General features: G+C 46.5%; 1 protein-coding gene across 2 annotated transcripts in view; it reads right to left on the minus strand.

Annotated features, from left to right (window-relative positions):
* Nucleotides 1–21,354, minus strand: part of TNR (tenascin R) — a 306,854-nt gene that overhangs the window by 53,945 nt on the left and 231,555 nt on the right. For both annotated transcript variants that reach the window (XM_069981701.1, XM_069981702.1), the window contains exons 8-10: nt 20,767–20,952; nt 5,995–6,084; nt 333–596 (exon numbers count right to left, since the gene is read on the minus strand). In XM_069981701.1, coding sequence (XP_069837802.1) covers nt 333–596; nt 5,995–6,084; nt 20,767–20,952 — 540 coding nt within the window. The remainder of the gene's footprint in view (nt 1–332; nt 597–5,994; nt 6,085–20,766; nt 20,953–21,354) is intronic.

The raw sequence follows: 21,354 nt of genomic DNA on the forward strand, positions 1-21,354 counted from the left end.
AGAAACGCCAGAAACAATTTGACTGTAAAACGTTGTTTTCTCGCGGACAGGCGATAATTAATTAATAGGTTCTCGGCACGGCAAGTCCGGCCATTGTCAGCATAATGAATAGGCTCCTATAAATAATTTGCTTTACTTATTTTATTGTTACAAATATGCGGTGATCTTTAAGTGAAATTTATGACCTAATTTATTTAGCGGTGAGGTAGCCATAAAACAAATCACCGGGGCTCTAACCAGGTGGAATGTGGGAGGAAGTTTATGGGTGAGAAATGATGAAACCTTATTACAAGGGATTAAACAACACAGTCCTTTGCATCATAGAAACCTACCTGTATAGGCATCCACCGTGGTCTCCCGACTTTGCTGTCGCCCCCTTTCTGCGATTATGGTTATAGTGTATTCCGTTCCGGGGTCAAGATCTGTGAGGTCATATTGGGAGATTTCCGGGGGGACTGTGATTTCAGAAGCCATTCCAGATGACGGAGTGAAGGAGATGCGGTAGTGGTCAATGGGACCCTGAGCTTTGGTCCAGACTAGGGAAATGGTCTTGTCGGTGGAGCCCGTGACCATCAGGTCTGTTGGGTTGTCCAAGTCTACGACAGAAAGACACGAGAGAGATAAGAACGTTTTATCTGAGCTGTGTAATAAAATCTGATGGAACTATAGAGAGGACAGAATATTGACAAACCTGACATTTTGAACCTTTTATATTTGACTTTTATAGACTATAGGATTTTTTTTTTACATTTTCATGGCTTTATAGGTAAAAGTAAGAAGCTCTGGCTCTGAGAAGAACCTGAGGTTTTACAAATCAACCTACTGCCCATCAGCAAACCCCGGGCAACTAATAAGACTTATGTAACAACCAGACCACAGAACGTACCGGATATCCATCTGTGTGATCATACAAAGAGCAGTTTGACCTATCCGGACCACCCATCTAACCCATCTCAGCAAGACCATCCATCTCACCCATCTTAGCCAAACCATCCATCTCACCCATATTACCATCTCAGCCAGACCATCCATCTCACCCATCTTACCATCTCAACCAAACAACCCATCTCACCCATATTACCATCTTAGCCAAACCACCCATCTCACTCATATTACAATCTTAGCCAAACCATCCATCTCACCCATCTTACCATCTTAGCCAGACCACTCATCTCACCAATCTTAGCCAGACCACCCATCTTACCCATCTTAGCCAAACCACCCATCTCAGTCATATTACCATCTTAGCCAGACCATCCATCTCACCCATCTTAGCCAAACCACCCATCTAACTCATATTACAATCTTAGCCAGACCACCCATCTCACCCATCTTAGCCAAACCACCCATCTAACTCATATTACAATCTTAGCCAAACCACCCATCTCACCATCTTAGCCAGACCACCCATCTCACCCATCTTAGCCAGACCACTCATCTCACCAATCTTAGCCAGACCACCCATCTCACCCATCTTAGCCAAACCACTCATCTCAGTCATATTACCATCTTAGCCAGACCATCCATCTCACCCATCTTAGCCAAACCACCCATCTAACTCATATTACAATCTTAGCCAAACCACCCATCTCACCATCTTAGCCAGACCACCCATCTTAGCCAGACCACCCATCTTAGCCAAACCACCCATCTCACCCATCTTAGCCAGACCACCCATCTCACCCATCTTAGCCAAACCACCCATCTCAGTCATATTACCATCTTAGCCAGACCATCCATCTCACCCATCTTACCATCCGATCCAGACCACCCATCTGTTGTGGACTTTTTCTTTCCATCTTACATATGTCCACAACTCTGCTCCTCCCAGGAAACACAAACCATTGGTTGTAACAAAATTGTGAAGAGTCCAACAGTTTGGTAAAGGTAAATAACCAATATAGATTAAAACTTATAAAAAAAAGTATTTAGAGTAATGTCTGCAAGCTCTAGGAAAGCATCGGTATGGCAATATTTGTAATAATGACAGACTTTTGGTAAAGTACAAGTCGTGTATTGACCTTCATCATCCTAGAACGTCCCTGATGCATCAGTAGGTGTCTGTTTTCCCATAGTGTGGTTAGATCACCTATAGCATGTACACAAGGGTTTCTTATTCATGTGAGCCGCGGGTCGGGGGCTTCTCATGTCTTAGATTTTTTTTTGCATGTGTGATTCATCTGTTCAGGTAACTGACAAGTATATTGAATTAATGTGAAGTAAGCGGCGCCTGTGACTCGGTGCTTGCAGAGCTCCTGGAATGAGGCGGCGGGTGTTTTCAGTGGTTTATACACCAGTCTGAATCAGATCTGACAACCTCCCTGTTTTAAGGATTCCAACATTCTGAAAACCTAATGATAGCGCGATCTGCACTTATCCCTACTGGTGATAGTACACTGTATATGGGCCCATTGTGGGTAAATGTTCATGTAGCCCATTCACAATTTTGGATCATGTAAAAAGGGCCAGAGATTATCTGAGGAACAAGAAAATGCTCGTTTGTCGGCTGATAAAATCCTTGTTATCGGCCGTAAACCTCCCCGTCTATGAGGAATGGGAATGGTTAACTATGTAATGTGCGGCATGGAGCCTGTAGGAGCCAGTGAGGAGGCCACAAAGCTGTTTGCGCCATCGCTGATGTAGCGCCTGAAAGTTTGGACAATAATTTATATTACTAACTTCGTCCATTTATGAAGTTCACACGCTGCTTCAGTCAAACTAAAGATGAATATGAAATGAGAGCAGTATAAACTAGTGACAGAAATGCTGCACAGATATGCAGTAGAATAGGATTCTTGTCACATCCCTCCCCCCGCCCTCCAGCTGCTGATTGACAGGTTACTGCCTATACACAGCATGGATAGATAACTGCCAATCAGCGGCTGGTGGGTGGAGTTTTCTACTTCTCATGAATATCCAGGACTACTGAGCACATGCACATAATGAAGACGACTTCTTATTGTCCATGTTATTCAGGAGGAGATCTCTGGATCAGCTGCACAGAACAGTGTAAGTGATCCATCATTCTGTTCAGCTTCTCTGTCACTAGTTCAGGCTACCCTGAGATAGGAAGAAATACACCTGCAGACAGAGACTCTTTTTTGTTTGTACGAGTTTGTTTCACAGAATTCGGTGTCTGTTAGAGTTGAGCGAACTTCGAGCACACCTGGCTTTATCCGTCCCTGAGCATGTGGTATTTGATTACCGGTGGCTGCTGAAGTTGGATGCCGCCCTGGGGAGACCGAGAAAACATGGATACAGCCATAGGCAGATATCAGGGGAGATAGGGGTCTGGCCATTTGATTTCAGATCCTTTTCTTCTCAAGGAGATGACATGGACAGAGGTGGCAGCAGAGAGCACTGTGTCAGACTGGAGAGAATACACCACATCCTGCAGGACATACAGCAGCTGATAAGTACTGGAAGACCAGATTTATTTTTTTAATAGAAGTAAATTACAAATCTCTGTCATTTTCTGATACCAGTCAATTTGAAAGACAAAGATTTTTGCTGGAGCACCCCTTTAATACCTATAGTGATATAGAACATTGCGGCAGCACCTGCTTTACATAAATGGTAGAAATTCTATCATTTTCTATTTTGTATCAGTCAGATCTGATTGTCGTATCCGTCTTATGGGCTGACAAAGAATTGGAAGCCTGACGCAGGCGGCTGGATCCCCCGGTAACCTCCCGGCTGTCTCCTGATCTGCACTCCGGCAGCTTCCTGAATTATGGCTGATAGAAGGATCGGCCTCATCCCTCGAGGAGGTGAATGTTATCACTTGTAATTTGTTGATGTTGCGCGGAGTCTCGGGACGAGGTTATTGTCAGGGCTGCCGACATCAGGCGTTACATCTGGCACGCCGGCAAATGAGGGAAACAAACTCTCCTATAACATTCAAGCAAATCTCTAATAATAATAAAATAAACAAGCAAAGCGCCGGTGGAGAGATGCGGAGAGATCACCGGAGCTGATGCTTTAACTTCTGATGACAGTTCTCACATTAGGAACTCCGATGGTATCTGATGTGCGGGAGACAGACAGACTTACAGCTTACTCTATTATAATGAGGCTTCAGCCGGATACAAACAATGACATCTCCGAGACGCCACCACCGCTTTATAGCCCAGGGAGGTTTATTGCTAATTTACTCACGGCCGGTGTTATCTCTGCTTGTATCATGTTCCCGCTTTCAGGTTTGGAAGTTTGTAGACGCTATCATATAATTGCATTGTAGCTGGCAGCTGAAGGCTTGTTTGCCCCCCAGCTATCGATATCCCCGATATCTGCCATCGGGAGACGGTGGAGAGGCCACTATACACAGAGCGTCAGTCAGTCCTAATGAGATCGGCGGCTTTGTCTGATGTAATGTGTACAGATATTATCCTGTGAAGGGGCAAAAAGCTCAATAGTATCCAGTACATTAGTCAATTATTATTTTTTTTATTATAACGTTATGTTATATGGTTGAACCAGAAAACTGAATCTTAGGCCTGAAGTACGTGATGGGGCCCATAATAGGAGGCGTATGGAGACATTTTCCTTACAGAATATTCATAACCACTGGTTCTGGGGCAGAGAAGGTCTGATGTACCTTCTCGGATTGAGCACCCAACATCTCTAAATTCTTGACTACCATTGGCTGGAGGAGTTGGATGCCATCCTAGGGAGTCCTGGTGGATACAGCCTGTGGCCTATGGCTGTATCCATGTTTTCCATTTAGTTTCTGCAGCCACAGGAGTCACAGTCTGAGCATTCTGGTTCGTCTCAGTTCACGCAACACTTTCTATAATACTTTCTAGGGGTCCGTACACCACACGCTTGGCTTTCCAAGGAGAAACAAAAGGTCAAACGGCTCAGCAGAACACGTCTGCACTTCTGTCCTATGGTTTCAGCAGTCATGAGGGACTTGTCTGATGTGGCCATGTGCAAACTAGAAGTTTGTAAAAATAAGAGATGTTCCAGGAGCCACCATGACTGGTCGGGTGCTGCTTTGCTTCCATGTCACACTTTCTAACAGCAGAAAATACCATGTGCATGAAGAAGCAGGGACACCTATCTATCCACAGAATCACTGCTTCTATAGGTAATACGGCAAATAGATCACTGATCTCAGGGAGAGCAGCCAGCGGCTGTCAGTTAAATCGCTCAATACAATGGAATGCATTGCTCCCTGGGAAACATCATCATGCAAAAAGCAACGCAGAGCTGCAGTTAGGAGTCTCAAAACACAGGACTAGCCAGATATCCCCCCCAGGGAAGGGCCTAACTAAGGGGTGGCTCCTGTACGGAGACACTAACACCACCAAGGGGCCTCCTCAGTCAGTATCCAACCCAAATACGCGTCTAATGATATGACCAGGGAAATACCAAGGCCGGGTATCCATCCACAGACAGCTGCCCCCGGGGGGGTTACCTCCCATCAATGTGGAGCAGGATTGTGGCTAGGTCTGTTTGCCATATTGGTCCACTAGTCATTGCTCCTACCTAGACAGCATCCTGCTCCACACTGATGGGAGGAAACTGTCTGTGGATGGATCCCTGGCCTTGGTATTTCCCCGGTCATATCATTAGACGCGTATTTGGGTTGGATATTGACTGATGAAGCCACATAATATGGTGGTCTTGGTGTCTCCATACAGGAGTTATCCCTATGCTAGGTCCTTTCCTGGAGGGATAGCTGGCTAGTTCTGGGTTTTGAAAATTGTATTTTCCACGGATCACAGAGAAAAAATAGGTTTTGTTGGCCAGAGAAATCCCCGCACGTGTGAGAGAGACCTGAGGTTTCTGTAAAGTTTTCACAGCTAATAAGGATTCCACCTAACACTTTTGTTTCCAACATTTCAAACAAACACAATAAAGTCAAGTCAGGTGCCGTAGCGGTGGGCGCTAAGCCGCGGATTTGCCATATGAATAGTACATAAGCCGCCATGATGTAGAATTAACAATCTGTCAAGCACAAGGCCATTGTTCATGCTGCGGATCACTCACCAGTCCGGGCGTTCATTGTTGCCGGTGCGCTCTGAAGATTATCTCGGATGGCAGATATTCCTATTCCGTATTCCGTTCCTGGGATCAAATCTTGGGGAATAGAAGGACACAGAATGATTAGAAGGACGCGGGCTCATGCACTGTCCATCACAGCCAGCACTCTCATTGCACATCCATCTCTCCCAGGCCGGACCTCTCACACCTCGCACACTCCTGTAATGCCGCTTGTCATTCTCACGGTGTCATGTTAAGAGCAGAAAGCGAATTAATCAAAGTTTTAATTAAATTTTTGTCAGCTTGGTTCTAAACTGATGCACTTTCCAGCACATAAGAGGAGCGCGGTGACACCCCCGGATTAAGATATTAATACGTCTCCTTACACGATCCGTGTCACTTAGCTCCCGATGCACAGACGGATACGTGCACTTTCTTGTACAAAGGCAAAAGAATTATGAAAAATTGCCTCTCTTTGATGTGGTGAAAGTGGCATCTCCGCACTGCGCCTCCCTCGTCTGTTTGATGTATACTCATTTTTTTATTTTTTTTATTCTTGCTAAAATTGATCTGGTATAACAATAAAACGCAGAGAGAAGACCTCTATCTGTATTTGCATACACTTTGTAGCCAGAGTCACCCGGCACCGAATACCTGACATCTCCCAACAAGGGGAACACAGATTGGACGGGTTAAATTTTAACCTATTGTTTCTTCTAAGGAGACGGAGGTAGTTGCTCTGCTGCCAGGTAACATTTCTCGATGCCACCCCTGCTTTTTACTAGTCTGCACTGTACTTTACCAGCTACTGCAGCAGTTTGTACCCCAGAGCTGTTCTTTCTCTTGCACTGGACACCGTCTGTTCTGTACAGACAGGGTCGCTTCTTCCACAACGCGGAATGAGGATTCTGTGCCCCAGTATAAATGTGGTGTCCCACCACGGGTGTTACTAGTATGTTACACCCCTTTCAAAAGCCTGTACTTCAAGTAACTGTGGTGGTGATGAAGTAGTACCTAAGGTTTGCCACAAGAAGTCGCTATTGTTTGTAACTGTACTTGTATTTTGCACGGCTGCAGGTAACTAAAGGGTTATTGTTTGTTGTAATCTGTGCACCAATGTAAACCCTCTCTTCGTCTCTGCCTATTTCTATGCTCCTTTCTTTATATGTTTTCTTCTCCACAACTCACAGGGGACATAACACCTCCTGTAGGAAGTTGTCACATGGGGAGAAGAAGTATACACTTTTCTTAGTAAGTCTTAGTCTGGTTGTTGAGCAGAGAAGACGCAAAACAAGTTGGTCCCTGCTGGGGTCCAGCTGGGCCCTGGCTTTGCCAGGTCCCCACTCTAGAACTAGTCCGCAGTCTTAGTCAGTGTCAGTAATGCGGTCTAGACGGTGGTAGTAAACAGACGCAAATGGGAGACGCAGACACCAGTTTCTTGAAAGCAGCACTTCTACACACTATGCAGTGGTAAGCTACTCCAAGGAGAGGACAAGACAGAGAAAACCCCAACCCATGGCGAGAACAAGTCTAAAAGTGCAGGACAGAATCCTGAAAACAAGAGGAACTGATCCAGATAGAGCAAAGTTGCTAGAAGCCTACGTACTCTATCTCGCAGCGTGGATGTAACCAAGAAACCAGATAACAAGGTCTGGGACTTGTGTCACCCTCATAGGATGGGTCACCCAACACTGGTGGGCAGAAGGTGGTATAGAGACAAAGGTCGAAACATGGGCACAAGTAAACTTCTATTTTCAAGTCTTCAGTATTCTACTACTTCTTCTTCTAAAGTTTCGACAAAGGACATTACTACTTGGGTTGGGACTCTCACAACCTACTCCTCTCTACTACACTGAACCTGCAGTACAAGCTTCTCGGGACTCTCAGTACAAACTTCTCTCTACTACTCCCAGATCTACTACCCTAAAGGTTCTCAGCTCCCAAGGCACCCAAGCACCTACACAGTATACACCACATCCTTGGGTCATCTCCCCTTTCTGTTGGTGGTGGTACCCATTGTACGGGTGGGTCACAGCTCCCCTCCAGGCAACCATGATAAGTACCCAAGGGACCCCCTCACAGCCTGGCAGGTCACCGACAGCAGGGGAAAGGGTATAGCTCGCCACTCTAAAATAAACGGAGGTGTGCCCCCATACCTGTGTGTTCAACCGGCACTGGTGCCACAACAGTATACCATCTGGCTGAGCTATATCTCGACCAACCACCACAGTTCTGGCATCACACAGTACCATCTGGCAAGTGACCGGTCGAGCCTCACAGGAGTGCACCACATACTGTATACAGTATGCGTGTGTTATAGTATATACAGTATAAGTGTGCCCCAGAACATACAATATAAGTGTGCCCCGTTATATGCAGTATAAGTGTGCCCCGCTATATGTCTGGAGGACCCAGCACTAGTGATGATTGGAGATGCAAACTGTTCAGGTTCCGCAACGTTCTCCTAACCCGACCGTTCAGCGTTTGACTCCTGGCAGCTGGTGAAGTTGGAGGCCGCCCTAGGGAGTCCTGGAAAACATGGACACAACCATAGGCCTCAGGCTCTATCTGTGTTTTCCTGGCAGGCCTAGGGCGGCATCCAACTTCACCAGCTGCCGGGAGTCAAACGCTGAACGGTCGGGTTAGGAGAACATTGCGGAACCTGAACAGTTTGCATCTCCGATCATCACTACTGCCAGTAATGCAACATTTTATGACTAGTGATCAGTGCAACCATCAGTGATTACAGGGGTCGGATTTGCGGCAACCACCTTCGGCTGTCCGGGCATGATGGAAATTGTAGTAATGTAAAAGCTGGATGGCCGCAGGTTCCCATCCCTGACCGTGTTGATGAGTCGGCTTTTTAGGCTCCAGACATCAGAACGCTGTACAGTCGGCTCTCCTCGGGTGAGATGGAATACAGTGATGTCATTGGATGCAGTTTATGAATTACAGAGAGTGATATCAGGAAAGCTAATGAATCCTGTCACATTGATTTATATCAGTCGCTCTGCGCCCGCTCAGACTCTGCAGAACTCTAGCAGAACCTTTCTAATGTGAAAACTGAGATATTTCTAGAAAGTTGAAATATCAAGAGTAGTTAAAAAACTGCTGAAAACAAATTAAAGTCCTGTTAGATTTCCCGATAAATCTTTGGCTGACAATCTGGGTGCGCGGCGTCACGCCACCAGGTCATTAATCATAGAGGAAGATGTTCACACCGCCAGCCCATGTACTGTGCACGGTAACAAGGATCCCGCACCATGATAGATGGCTTCTCTCCTGCTCCCTCCGCTGTATACGCCGTATACTGCAATAAAGACAATTTATACCAACGCCTCCATTCCTTACAATACCGCCCCATCCAAACCCGTCACGGCTGTCAGGAATACAATAAGACGTCGTATAATCAGGTGGACGCTCCTGATAGAGTACTCACCCACATCATGGCGGCGGCTCCGCTCTATCAGGATGGGCAGGATAGGGAATTATTTCCATGTAAACATCTCATTATTTAGTAACATAAATCTGCAACTAAGGCCGGGTTCACACTGCGCTTTTTCTATCTGTTTTAACAAAAAATGAATGGAAAAACAGATAGGTTTGGGTGCATGCATTTTCCAATCCTTTTTTTTTTTTTTTTAAACAAATGAAAAAAACAAAAAAAAAAACATAGTGTGAACCAGGCTTTAGCTCCTATCTGTGCCCCCCTATCAGTTTCCGCATTGTCCCGGGACACATGTTATGTACACGTCACTGATTGGCCCATTGGGAGGTGGTCCAGGTGGTCAGGATACACAATAAGGTGACTATGAAGTCCGGTACTTGGCCGACCCATCTGACCTTGATGCCTGAGCTGATTATGTGCTAAGGGATAACTGGATGATGAGTGGGGTTCTGACTGCTGAGACCCCTACAAATCTCCAGAATGGAGGTCAATTATTGTATAAATATTGTTTTTATGTTAAACAGAGTTTTACGAATTTTTGGTGACATTTTTCTATCTATATTATTTAATAATCTTAATATCTTTCAGTTCTCCTTCTCACCACTGGGGGTAAAACTAAGCTGAGTTTCTGTTATGTCTGTGGTGATAAGAGGAGGCTGCAGTAAAGTGATCTGTACAGCATTGTAGCATCATGTGACACCAGTAGATAGAGCAGACAATAGCAGCTCCCTGTGGAATGACCTCTTCACAGGTCACAGAGCGCGCTCAGTAATGTCTCACATTCATCTCAAGGGGACAGAGTCTGTCTATTGTCATCTATGTCCATGAGGCTGGCTGTAAAGCATGTCACTAAATGCTGTTAATGCCCAGGCCATATGGCCGCCCCCAGTACTGTGCAGAAATGGTGGCCATTGTATTCATTCCATTCAAATCTGTAAGTACTAAGAGAACCATAGACCGCGGCGAGGCAGAAGCCCCCGATATGTCCACATCCTTTCTGCGCCCCACTGCCACTTTTCTTTCTTTTTCATCCCAATTCTCTGAAGCCACAAATTATCGAGATGTCATCGCTCCTGGCGACAGTCACACAGTCAGCGACCGAACCGCAGCCCGGTGGCTTCTCATATATACTGTAATCCTCACACAGCTAAAAGAGATATTTCCAGGGAGATTAGACATAGACTAATCCACTCACATAAGGACAAGGAAAGTCAGAGGGAAAAACGCAACAATATGGGAACGGACACAGAAGACAATCTACACAAGAACACCAGGAGTGGGTGTCTGGGATGCGGTGTAACACTTACTACACACTTGACTGACAGCTTTTCTTCTAACCCCCCACCCCCCAATACATGGGAAGAGTAGCTGCTGCCACACACCTTTACATTTCCGCTGGCGGCATACATGCTTTAAAGAGGACCTGTTACCCCCGGTGCTGGGGTGACAGGCTCCCGACCCCCCACTAGAGCCTCTCATACTTACTTGATCGCGCCGGGTCCCGCTTCTTCGTCCGGTCCTAGGACGGAGATATCCCCGCTGGAAGCCTGGCGCGCGCCGCTAAGATGAGTCCGACGCTTGTAGAGAATGAATGGAGCATCGGACTCATATCAGCAGCGCGCGCGCCGGGCTTCCCACGGGAATATCTCCGCCCCGGGATCGGCCGAAGAAGCGGGACCTGGCGCGATCAAGTAAGTATGAGGGGCTCTAGTGGGGGGTCGGGAGCCTGTCACCCCAGCAACGGGGGTAACAGGTCCTCTTTAAGAACGTAAGATCAGGAATGGAAATTTAATATTACGGTACATCCTGTGTGGTAAAGGCGAACTCCAGCAACAAAAAAAACAACAACTTTCAAATCAACTGGTGCCAGAAAGTGCCAAAGATTTGTAATTTAATTCTATGAAAAAATCTCTAGTCTTCCACTACTTATCAGCTGCTGTATGTCCTGCAGAAAGTGGTGTATTCTCTCCAGTCTGACACAGTGCTCTCTGCTGCCACCTCTGTCCATGTCAGGAACTGTCCAGAGCAGGAGAGGTTTTCTATGGGGATTTGCTGCTGCTCTGGACAGTTCCTGACATGGACAGAGGTGGCAGCAGAGAGCACTGTGTCAGACTGGAGAGAATACACCACTTCCTGCAGGACATACAGCAGCTGATAAGTACTGGAAGTTTGGAGATTTTTTTTTTTTATAGAATTAAATTACAAATCTCTGGCACTTTCTGACACCAGTTGATTTGAAAGATTTTGTTTTCTTTGCTAGAGTACCCCTTTAAAGGCTTATTACATGTACAGCACTACAGAATCAAGGAGGCTTTAAAAATAAATAATTATAATAAACTAAAAGATGCTGATGTCCTCAAAGTTATACAGCCTAAAGTTTAGCATGCCCGATCCTTCTGTTTCTCGAGAACGGTGAAGGATCTCAGATGAGGAGTGGCCGGTGTTACCAGAATTAGAGACACTGAAATGCCACATAGTCCCTGCTTCCTTCCCCAAGAACGGTGGAGACTAGAATTGAGCAGAGTTGCCAATCTGATCAATTGCGGCAATGTTCTCTGGACCCAATGATTCGGCATTTGACTCCCGGCATCCAGAGACGTGGGATGCTGCCCTAGGGCTGTCAGGGAAACATGGATACAACTTATGGCCTATGGCTGTATCCAGAACTCCCTACTTCTCCAGACGCCGGGAGACAGATGCCGAGCACTTGGGTTTGGAGAATGTTGACGAACTCGAACAGTTCTGCATCTCCGCTCAACTTTAGTGGAGACTCTTCAAGAAATAAAGACTGAATGAGACCGGATCGCCTCCGGGACGAGACATCATCATTGGATATTGTAGGTTCGGACTGCGGGAAGTAGATAAGGTCCCCAAGGTCTAAAACTGAAGCTGGGAAGGGTCCACAAGAAGCCTCAAAACCTTTCTGAGGGAGACGGAAATCTTCACACGTACAGGATCTGCAGCAGATTTGATGGTGCAGATTTGAAGTTGCAGATTCAAAGCAAATCCAATCTGGGCCATGAAATCTGCTGCAGATCCTGTACATGTGAACACACCCAAAAAGAATGAAAATCAGGAGAAATGCAAAAAGTGCAGAAAAATACAAAACTTTGGTTGTTGAGGTTTCTCTGTGACTTTCGGTCATGTTTTTGTTTCCGCTTTTTCCCGAGGTTCCAGGATTAATCTCCGCCACTTATCGGCCACTTTGACTGGAAATTAACAGAATTTCGGCCTGTGACTCTGGCGCGGCAGGGCGTAATATTAAGATTTTTGGTAATCACATTTAGCGGGGCCGTCATATCTGGGAGCTAGATGAAGATTAGTATCTGGAATTATTCGCTAAGAAACCTTTGAAAGACATAAGATATTCCTTGGAGGTTGCTTGGAGAATAATTTGATGCATGAAGTAGATGGAAATTGGGAAATTTGATTAGCTGCTGCCTGTTGAAATAGGATAATGATGAAATAACATGCAACATGTAGGCCGTCCGTACCCGGCTGAGCGGAGCCCCCCCCCCCACCTTCATCCCTGCTCAAGGGAATAGAGAAAGGAAAGCTCAAATGGCTTCTCTAAGATTATATGAAGAGGTCTCATCCAGGAAGAGGACCACTACTGTCCATGGACTCTATCTGGTACTGAAGCTCAGCACTATTACCTTTCTCCCAGAAACACCTTCTCCCACTTTACTGCACAGGCTGCGTCTAGTATTGCAGCTAATTCCCATTCACTTGAATAAGGATGATTATTGAAAAAAAATCCCCAGATATATAAAGTATTCCAATCAGTTGGGCACACAGGTATGGAGGCACACCTGCTTTTAGTTTAAGGTGGCTGGCTATACCCTTTTCCCTGTGGTCGGTGACCTGCTGGGCTGTGAGGGGGGCCCTTGGGTAGTTATCACAGTAGAGTGGAGTTGTGACCCACCCGGACTATCGGTAGAAGTGTGCTCTGCCGGAACTTTAGAAGAAGAAGCAGTAGAATACTGAAAAATACTTGAAAGTAGAAAGATACTTGTGCCCGTGTTTCGACCTTTACTGTCATCGTACCACCTGTTGCCCTACAGTGTCAGGTGATCAGTCCTATTAGGGTTACACAAGCCCCAGACCTTGTTACCTGAGTTGAGCAAGGTGGCCAAATTACCTGGTTAAACCGGGGCTGCAAGATAGAGTACGTAGGCTTCTAGCAACTTTGCTCTATCCGGACCAGTTCCTCTTGTTTTAGGATACTGTCCTGCTCTTTTAGAAGTGTTCATGGCATGGGTTGAGGTGTTCTCTGACTTGTCCTCTCCCAAGTAGCTTAGCACTGCATACTAGGAATAGGTGTAGATTTTGAAGAAAAAGTCTCTCTGTCTCCCATGTGCCCACTAGACTACACTGAACTGGAGGGGGGACCTAGCAAAACCAGGGCCAGCTGGACTACAGCAGGGGCCGTCTCGTCCTCTCTCCACCAAGATTTGGGTGAGACTCAATAAGTGTGGGCGTGTACTTTCTCTCCCCATGTGAAAACTTCCTACAGGAGGTGTAATGTCCCCTGTGAGTGGTGGAGAAGAAAGTGTAAAGAGAAAAGAGGATAGAGGTAGGTGGAAGGAAAGAACAGCTCTCAATCATGCACAGATATAACATACAATAACCCCTTGTTCACTACAGCTGTGCAATACATAAGTGCATTTACAGATAACAGCGACATCTTGTGGTAAAACTTAGGTACTACTTCATTACCATGTTTACTTGAAGTACAGACTTTTGCAAGGGGTATAAAAGCTAATAACACCTGTGGTGGGACACCGCACCCTCGATCAGCAACAGTCAGATCTTTATAGCCATGAGGACGGGTTGCTTTTCAAGTATATCGCCTCAGAATCCAAAGTGGTTAGAGCCCCTCCAGCAGAGTACCTACTAAATGGGCAGAACCCCCACCTCACGGTAGCCTCCCTAGCTCTCAAGTCACCTCCAAGAGACCTTACCAAAACTCTATCTCTCAGTATATCTGCTCTCAGCAGGGATCTCTGAGTGAATAGGGATCCTCAGAAACTAACTTCCAAGCTACTAACTATAACTTGCGTACAAGGACTTTGTAGTTTGTGTACGGCAACTTCAAAAACACATAAAATGTTAATCTGCTTAAGTACTGGTGCAACTCTACAGCACAGCAGCGCAGAGGATTCACAGCAATAACAAATAGGCCTGTTGCAATACCAGACATGGCCATGGACAAGAGTGGCGCTGTTTCAGGAAAATAATACAACAGATTCTTTTTTATTTTTTTACTTCTAGACAAGTCCTCCCTTTGGGATTATCTGACAAACCAAAGACTTACACAACTTTGCTGTCATACAGAGTATAAGGCAGGAGTAGGAAACCTTGGCCCTCCAGCTGTTGCAAAACTACAACTCCCATCATGTCTCCAGAGCCAAAGCTTTAGCACCAGCTGGAGAGCCGAGGTTCCCCACCCCTGCTATAAGGTATGAAGCCAAGAAGGCAGACATGTTTATTGAGGTCGATTATGTGATGCCGTCTCCCGGCCTCAGTGGAGAACTGACAAGCCCATTAATCTCTATAAGACACAACGGCCAGGTAGCGGCATCTTCTATCTCCTGATATCACACGGAGACAGGCAATATCCCAGCTTACAGCCGCTCCTTCATCTCTCCTCTTGGATGTAATAAGAGTTTCTTATCTCCGCACTTACGTGTGTCCTTCTCCTTGGCGATGCTGGAGACGCGTTCTCCTGGTCACTGAGGCGTACACACACCAGCAGAAAACCTCGGACCACGGCCCTTTAAATCCCTCTCAGGCCGAGCATTGACCACTTTCTCCTCAGACTGATAGAAATTAGATGTTTCCGGAATTCTAGATCTCTTTCCTCCGTGTAGTTTTCCGAGCACCTCTGGGCATCTCAGCATGATGGAGAAGACAGCTTGGAAAGCTAAAGTTTACCCGAGGAGACAGTGATCGGCCATAACAATAAGTTAGCAGTGTAATCCGCTTGGAATCCTGGTACTGTGATCTTCTATGGGGTTTCATATAAGTAACGCCAGCCCCTTTAACCCCGCCGGTCCCGCTCAGCTAATCAGTGACTGTGCAGCGGCCGTGCACTGATTGGCTGAGTGGGACTGACGGGAGCCTCAGAGGCAGCTGCGGCGCCGAGCAGGTAACGTATGCTCTGGGCAGCGATGGGTTAAAGGGGCCGGCGTTACATACTCGAAGCGGAATGTAACCCCATTGAAGATCACAATATCGGGATTTTCAGTGGATTTTGCTGCAAACTTCCAGCGTGAAATCCGCTGCAAATCCGGTACAGGTTAAGCTACCCTTAAAGGGAATGTGTCACTAGGTTTAATATGCCTTAAAGGGAAGGTGTCACCTACATGTTCTGTTACTGATCAGAGTCAAATACGAAAACTTCTTCTTTTATTCTCATCTGTTTCTATTTCTGACTGTAATTTTTTTTATTTCCCTTTTTGTACATTGTTATGGGGGCGGCCATATTGCCTGGACATTTAGTGACATGCTTTATAGCCAGCCTCATGGACAATAGACAGACTCTTGAGATGAATGTGAGACATTACTGAGCGCGCTCTGTGACCTGTGAAAAGGTCATTCCACAGGGAGCTGCTATTGTCTCCTCTATCTACTGGTGTCACATGACGCTGCAATGCTGTACAGGTCATTTTACTGCAGCCTCCTCTTATCACCACAGACACAACAGGAAGTCTCAGCTTAGTTTTATACCCAGTGGTGAGAAGGAGAACTGAAAGATATCAAGATTATTATATAATATACAATAAATAATCTGGATATGCAGGGGAATGGGCTTTATGCCGCACCACTCTCCCCACCCTCCAGCTGATGATTGACAGAGGGTTGGTGCTCATGAATATCCAGGACTTCTGGGCTCATGCACATAATGGAGAGGACTACTTTTTGTCCATGTTATTCAGGAGGAGATCTCTGGATCAGCTGCAGAGAACAATGTAAGTCATACATCACTCTGTTCAGCTTCTCTGTCACTAGTTTATGCCACCCTGAGATAGGACGCCATAATCCTTCTGACAGAGTCTCTTCAGGTGTCTGGGTGTCAGAGTCAGGTGTCTGGGGGTCAGAGTCAGGTGTCTGGGGGTCAGAGTCAGGTGTCTGGGGGTCAGAGTCAGGTGTCTGGGGGTCAGAGTCAGGTGTCTGAGGGTCAGGTGTCTGGGGGTCAGAGTCAGGTGTCTGGGGGTCAGAGTCAGCTGTCTGGGTGACAGAGTCAGGTGTCTGGGAGTCAGAGTCAGGTGTCTGGGGGTCAGAGTCAGGTGTCTGGGGGTCAGAGTCAGCTGTCTGGGTGACATACATATACATATATACAGTCATGGACAAAAGTCATGCCCTCTGGTTTTTCTGTGTGTTTGTCAGATGTTTTTATCACATACAGAAATATAATTGCAATCATATTATGAGTAACAGAAGCTTATACTGACAGCTAGATGAGTTACTGCAGCAAGTCTATAATATTTGCAGTGTTTCGCCTTCTTCTTCAGGACCTCTGCAATTCTCCCCGGCTGCTCTCATACAACTTCTGGACCAAATCCTGACTGATAGCCGTCCATTCTTGCACAATCAGTGCTTGCATCTTGTCAGAATTTGTTGGTTTTTGTTTGTCCACCCGTCTCTTAATGATTGACCACAAGTTCTCAATGAGATTAAGATCTGGGGAGTTTCCAGGCCATGAACCCAAAATCTCTATGTTTTGTTCCCTGAGCCATTTAGTTATCACCTTTGCTTTATGGCAAGGTGCTCCATCATGCTGGAAAAGGCATTGTTGATGGCCAAACTGCTCTTGGACGTTTGGGAGAAGTTGCTCTTGGAGGACATTCTGGTCCCATTCTTTATTCATGGCCGTGTTTTTAGGCAAGACTGTGAGAGCCGATTCCCTTGGATGAGAAGCAACCCCACACATGAATGGTTTCAGGATGCCGGTTACAGTTGGCATGAGACAAGACTGGTGGTAGCGCTCACCTCGTCTTCTCCCAAAAAGCTGTTTTCCAGATGTCCCAAACAATCGGAAAGGGGATTCATCAGAGACAATGACTTTCCCCCAGTCCTCAGCAGTCCACTCCCTGGACCTTTCCCCCAGTCCTCAGCAGTCCGCTCCCTGGACCTTTCCCCCAGTCCTCAGCAGTCCGCTCCCTGGACCTTTCCCCCAGTCCTCAGCAGTCCGCTCCCTGGACCTTTCCCCCAGTCCTCAGCAGTCCACTCCCTGGACCTTCCCCCAGTCCTCAGCAGTCCACTCCCTGGACCTTTCCCCCCATGTCCTCAGCAGTCCACTCCCTGGACCTTTCCCCCAGTCCTCAGCAGTCCACTCCCTGCACCTTTCCCCCAGTCCTTAGCAGTCCACTCCCTGTATCTTTCCCCCAGTCCTCAGCAGTCCACTCCCTGGACCTTTCCCCCAGTCCTCAGCAGTCCACTCCCTGGACCTTCCCCCAGTCCTCAGCAGTCCACTCCCTGGACCTTTCCCCCCATGTCCTCAGCAGTCCACTCCCTGGACCTTTCCCCCAGTCCTCAGCAGTCCACTCCCTGCACCTTTCCCCCAGTCCTTAGCAGTCCACTCCCTGCATCTTTCCCCCAGTCCTCAGCAGTCCACTCCCTGGACCTTTCCCCCAGTCCTCAGCAGTCCACTCCCTGGACCTTTCCCCCAGTCCTCAGCAGTTCACTCCCTGCACCTTTCCCCCAGTCCTCAGCAGTCCACTCCCTGGACCTTTTGCAGAATATCAGTCTGTCCCTGATGTTTTTTCTGGAGAGAAGTGGCTTCTTTGCTGCCCTCCGTGAGACCAGGCCTTGCTCCAAGAGTCTCCGCAGTCTCACAGTGCACAGTGCAGACGCCCTCACACCTGCCTGCTGCCATTCCTGAGCAAGCTCTGCACTGCTGGTAGTCCCATCCCACAGCTGACCACACTTTTCAGAGACGGTCCTGGCGCTTGCTGGTCTTTCTTGGGTGCCCTGGAGCCTTTTTGGCAACAATGGAACCTCTCTCTTTGAAGTTCTTGATGATGCGATAGATTGGTGACTGAGGTGCAATCTTTCTAGCTGCGATACTCTTCCCTGTTCGGCCATTTCTGTGCAGTGCAATGATGACTGCACGTGTTTCTTTAGAGATAACCATGGTAACAGAAGAGAAACAATGATGCCAAGCACCAGCCTCCTTTTAAAGTGTCCAGTGGTGTCATTCTTACTTAATCATGACAGATTGCTCCAGTAACACAGGTGTGGGTGTTGATGAGGACAGGGCTGGAGATCAATCACTAAAACAATGTTAGCTGGTCCTTGTAAGGCCGGGCTGCAATGATGGTGAAATGTGTTTTGGGGGAAAAAGTTAATTTTCTAGGCAAATATTGACTGTGCAAGTAATTGCTATTAAGCTGATCCCTCTGTATAACATTCTGGAGTATATGCAAATTGCTATTTTAAAAACTGAAGCAGCAGAACTGTCTTTATATGTTAAAAACAAGCCCTGAGCTGTGATCAGCAGAAAGCGGAGACTTCTAGGATTCGGTGGGGCCGGATATAAGAACGCTCCAAAATGTAACAACGTGGCGTGACAAAGCAATTCCATAATTATACCTGCTGACCCAAATAACAGGTACTCAGACCCCTCAACAAAATAAGACGGGCACCACACGGTGAGAGAGTGCTGCCCCGTGGTGACGGCTCCAGAGACTTCAAGGGTATAGATGTCAGCTGACACATTATGGCTGACGCTGCTTTACTTTTAGAGACGTAATAATAATAATAATAACAGTTAATTTCTTAACAACCTGAAAATTGCCGAGCACTTACTGAGTTATATGTGTCCAAACAGACTGTAAGCTACTGCTATAGGTTTCATTGGGTTATGGTGCTGACATGTTGTGTTCTACATGTTATTTCTCCTATGATCCTGATATGTCCCTTTTGCACAGGAGGGGCTGAAGAGGAAGCTATGTCTCTTATAGGATGTCTCTTATAGCGTGTCTCTTATAGCGTGTCTCTTATAGTGTGTCTCAAATAGTGTGTCTCTTATAGCGTGTCTCTTATAGCGTGTCTCTTATAGCGTGTCTCTTATAGCGTGTCTCTTATAGCGTGTCTCTTATAGCGTGTCTCTTATAGCGTGTCTCTTATAGTGTCTCTTATAGTATGTCTCTTATACTGTGTCTCCTATAGTGTGTCTCTTATAGTGTATCTCTTATAGTGTGTCTCTTAAAGCGTGTCTCTTATAGCGTGTCTCTTATAGCGTGTCTCTTATAGTATGTCTCTTACAGTATGTCTCTTATACTGTGTCTCTTATAGTATGTCTCTTATAGTGTGTCTCTTATAGTATGTCTCTTATAGTATGTGTCTCTTATAGTGTGTCTCTTATAGTGTGTCTCTTATAGTATGTCTCTTATAGTATGTCTCTTATAGTATGTCTCTTATAGTATGTCTCTTATAGTATGTCTCTTATAGTATGTCTTTTATACTGTGTCTCCTATAGTATGTCCCTTATACTGTGTCTCCTATAGTGTGTCTCCTATAGTGTGTCCCTTATACTGTGTCTCCTATAGTGTGTCTTTTATACTGTGTCTCCTATAGTGTGTCTTTTATACTGTGTCTCCTATAGTATGTCTCTTATACTGTGTCTCCTATAGTGTGTCTTTTATACTGTGTCTCCTATAGTATGTCTCTTATACTGTGTCTCCTATAGTGTGTCTTTTATACTGTGTCTCCTATAGTGTGTCCCGATGTTATAGAGTAAGTATTATAGGTTTATGTTCCCTGTTTGTGGAGTTTCTTTATTCTCATTGTCCACCTACCATACCTTCTCCTGTCTGATAGACACCTCTAGTCCTATTCGTCTTCCCCTGAGATACAAGTGAATTACAGCGCTTGTCTTCTATACACGGCCCATGTCTATAAGCTCTAAGGGGGCTCGGTGCCGGGGGCTTCCTTCTGGGGGATGGATCATCCTCCTTGGTCTCTGTTCACATCTGGGTCCATTGCTGCATTCAATGCCGGACACCATGCTGGAAACCTGACAGACCCCAGAATGACAGCATGGCTTCCTGCATCATGTACTGCCCCCATCACTGTCCTTAAAGGGGTTGTTCACCCCAACAAATTTTCTTTCAAATTACAAATCTCCGGCACTTGTTGTTGTTGGCACCAGTTGATTTGAAAGAAAACTATTTTTGCTGCACTCCCCCTTTAAAGGCCCCTATAGTGAGTGCAGGGCGGAGTGATCCCCTCTTCCGTCTCCCGCATCGCCCCCTTCAGGGCTGCATTAGACATATCACAGTGGGTCAGTGTTGTCTAGCAGGTTCCGTGTCCTCTCGGCTTACCTGTGAGCGTGGCTCTGGTGGTTTGCCCGGCATTGCGTGGCACCCTCAGCTCATGGTACTGATCTCCGGCTAAGGTGCTGAATACCACCAGATAGCCCTCACCCTCCGCATCGCTGTTATCCCACTCCAGCTCTAACGTTGATGACGCACGAGATGTCACACGTAGATTTTTTGGTGCATCAAGTTCTGTGGGAGGAGGAGAAGGGAAACAATATAATATACGGTATATACTGTCAGATCAAGGAATGAAAAAATATAACAATATTCACAACTACTGCTCCTAACCCTTATATACAGAGCACGGCCTCACATCGGACTATCCCAGACCCTTATATACAGAGCATGGCCTCACATCGGACTATCCCGGACCCTTATATACAGAGCACGGCCTCACAACTACTGCTCCTAACCCTTGTATACAGAGCACGGCCTCACATCGGACTATCCCGGACCCTTATATACAGAGCACGGCCTCACAACGGACTATCCCGGACCCTTATATACAGAGCACGGCCTCACAACGGACTATCCCGGACCCTTATATACAGAGCACGGCCTCACAACGGACTATCCCAGACCCTTATATAC

Source organism: Dendropsophus ebraccatus, chromosome 8 (genome assembly GCF_027789765.1).
Source record: "Dendropsophus ebraccatus isolate aDenEbr1 chromosome 8, aDenEbr1.pat, whole genome shotgun sequence".
NCBI lineage: Eukaryota > Metazoa > Chordata > Amphibia > Anura > Hylidae > Dendropsophus > Dendropsophus ebraccatus.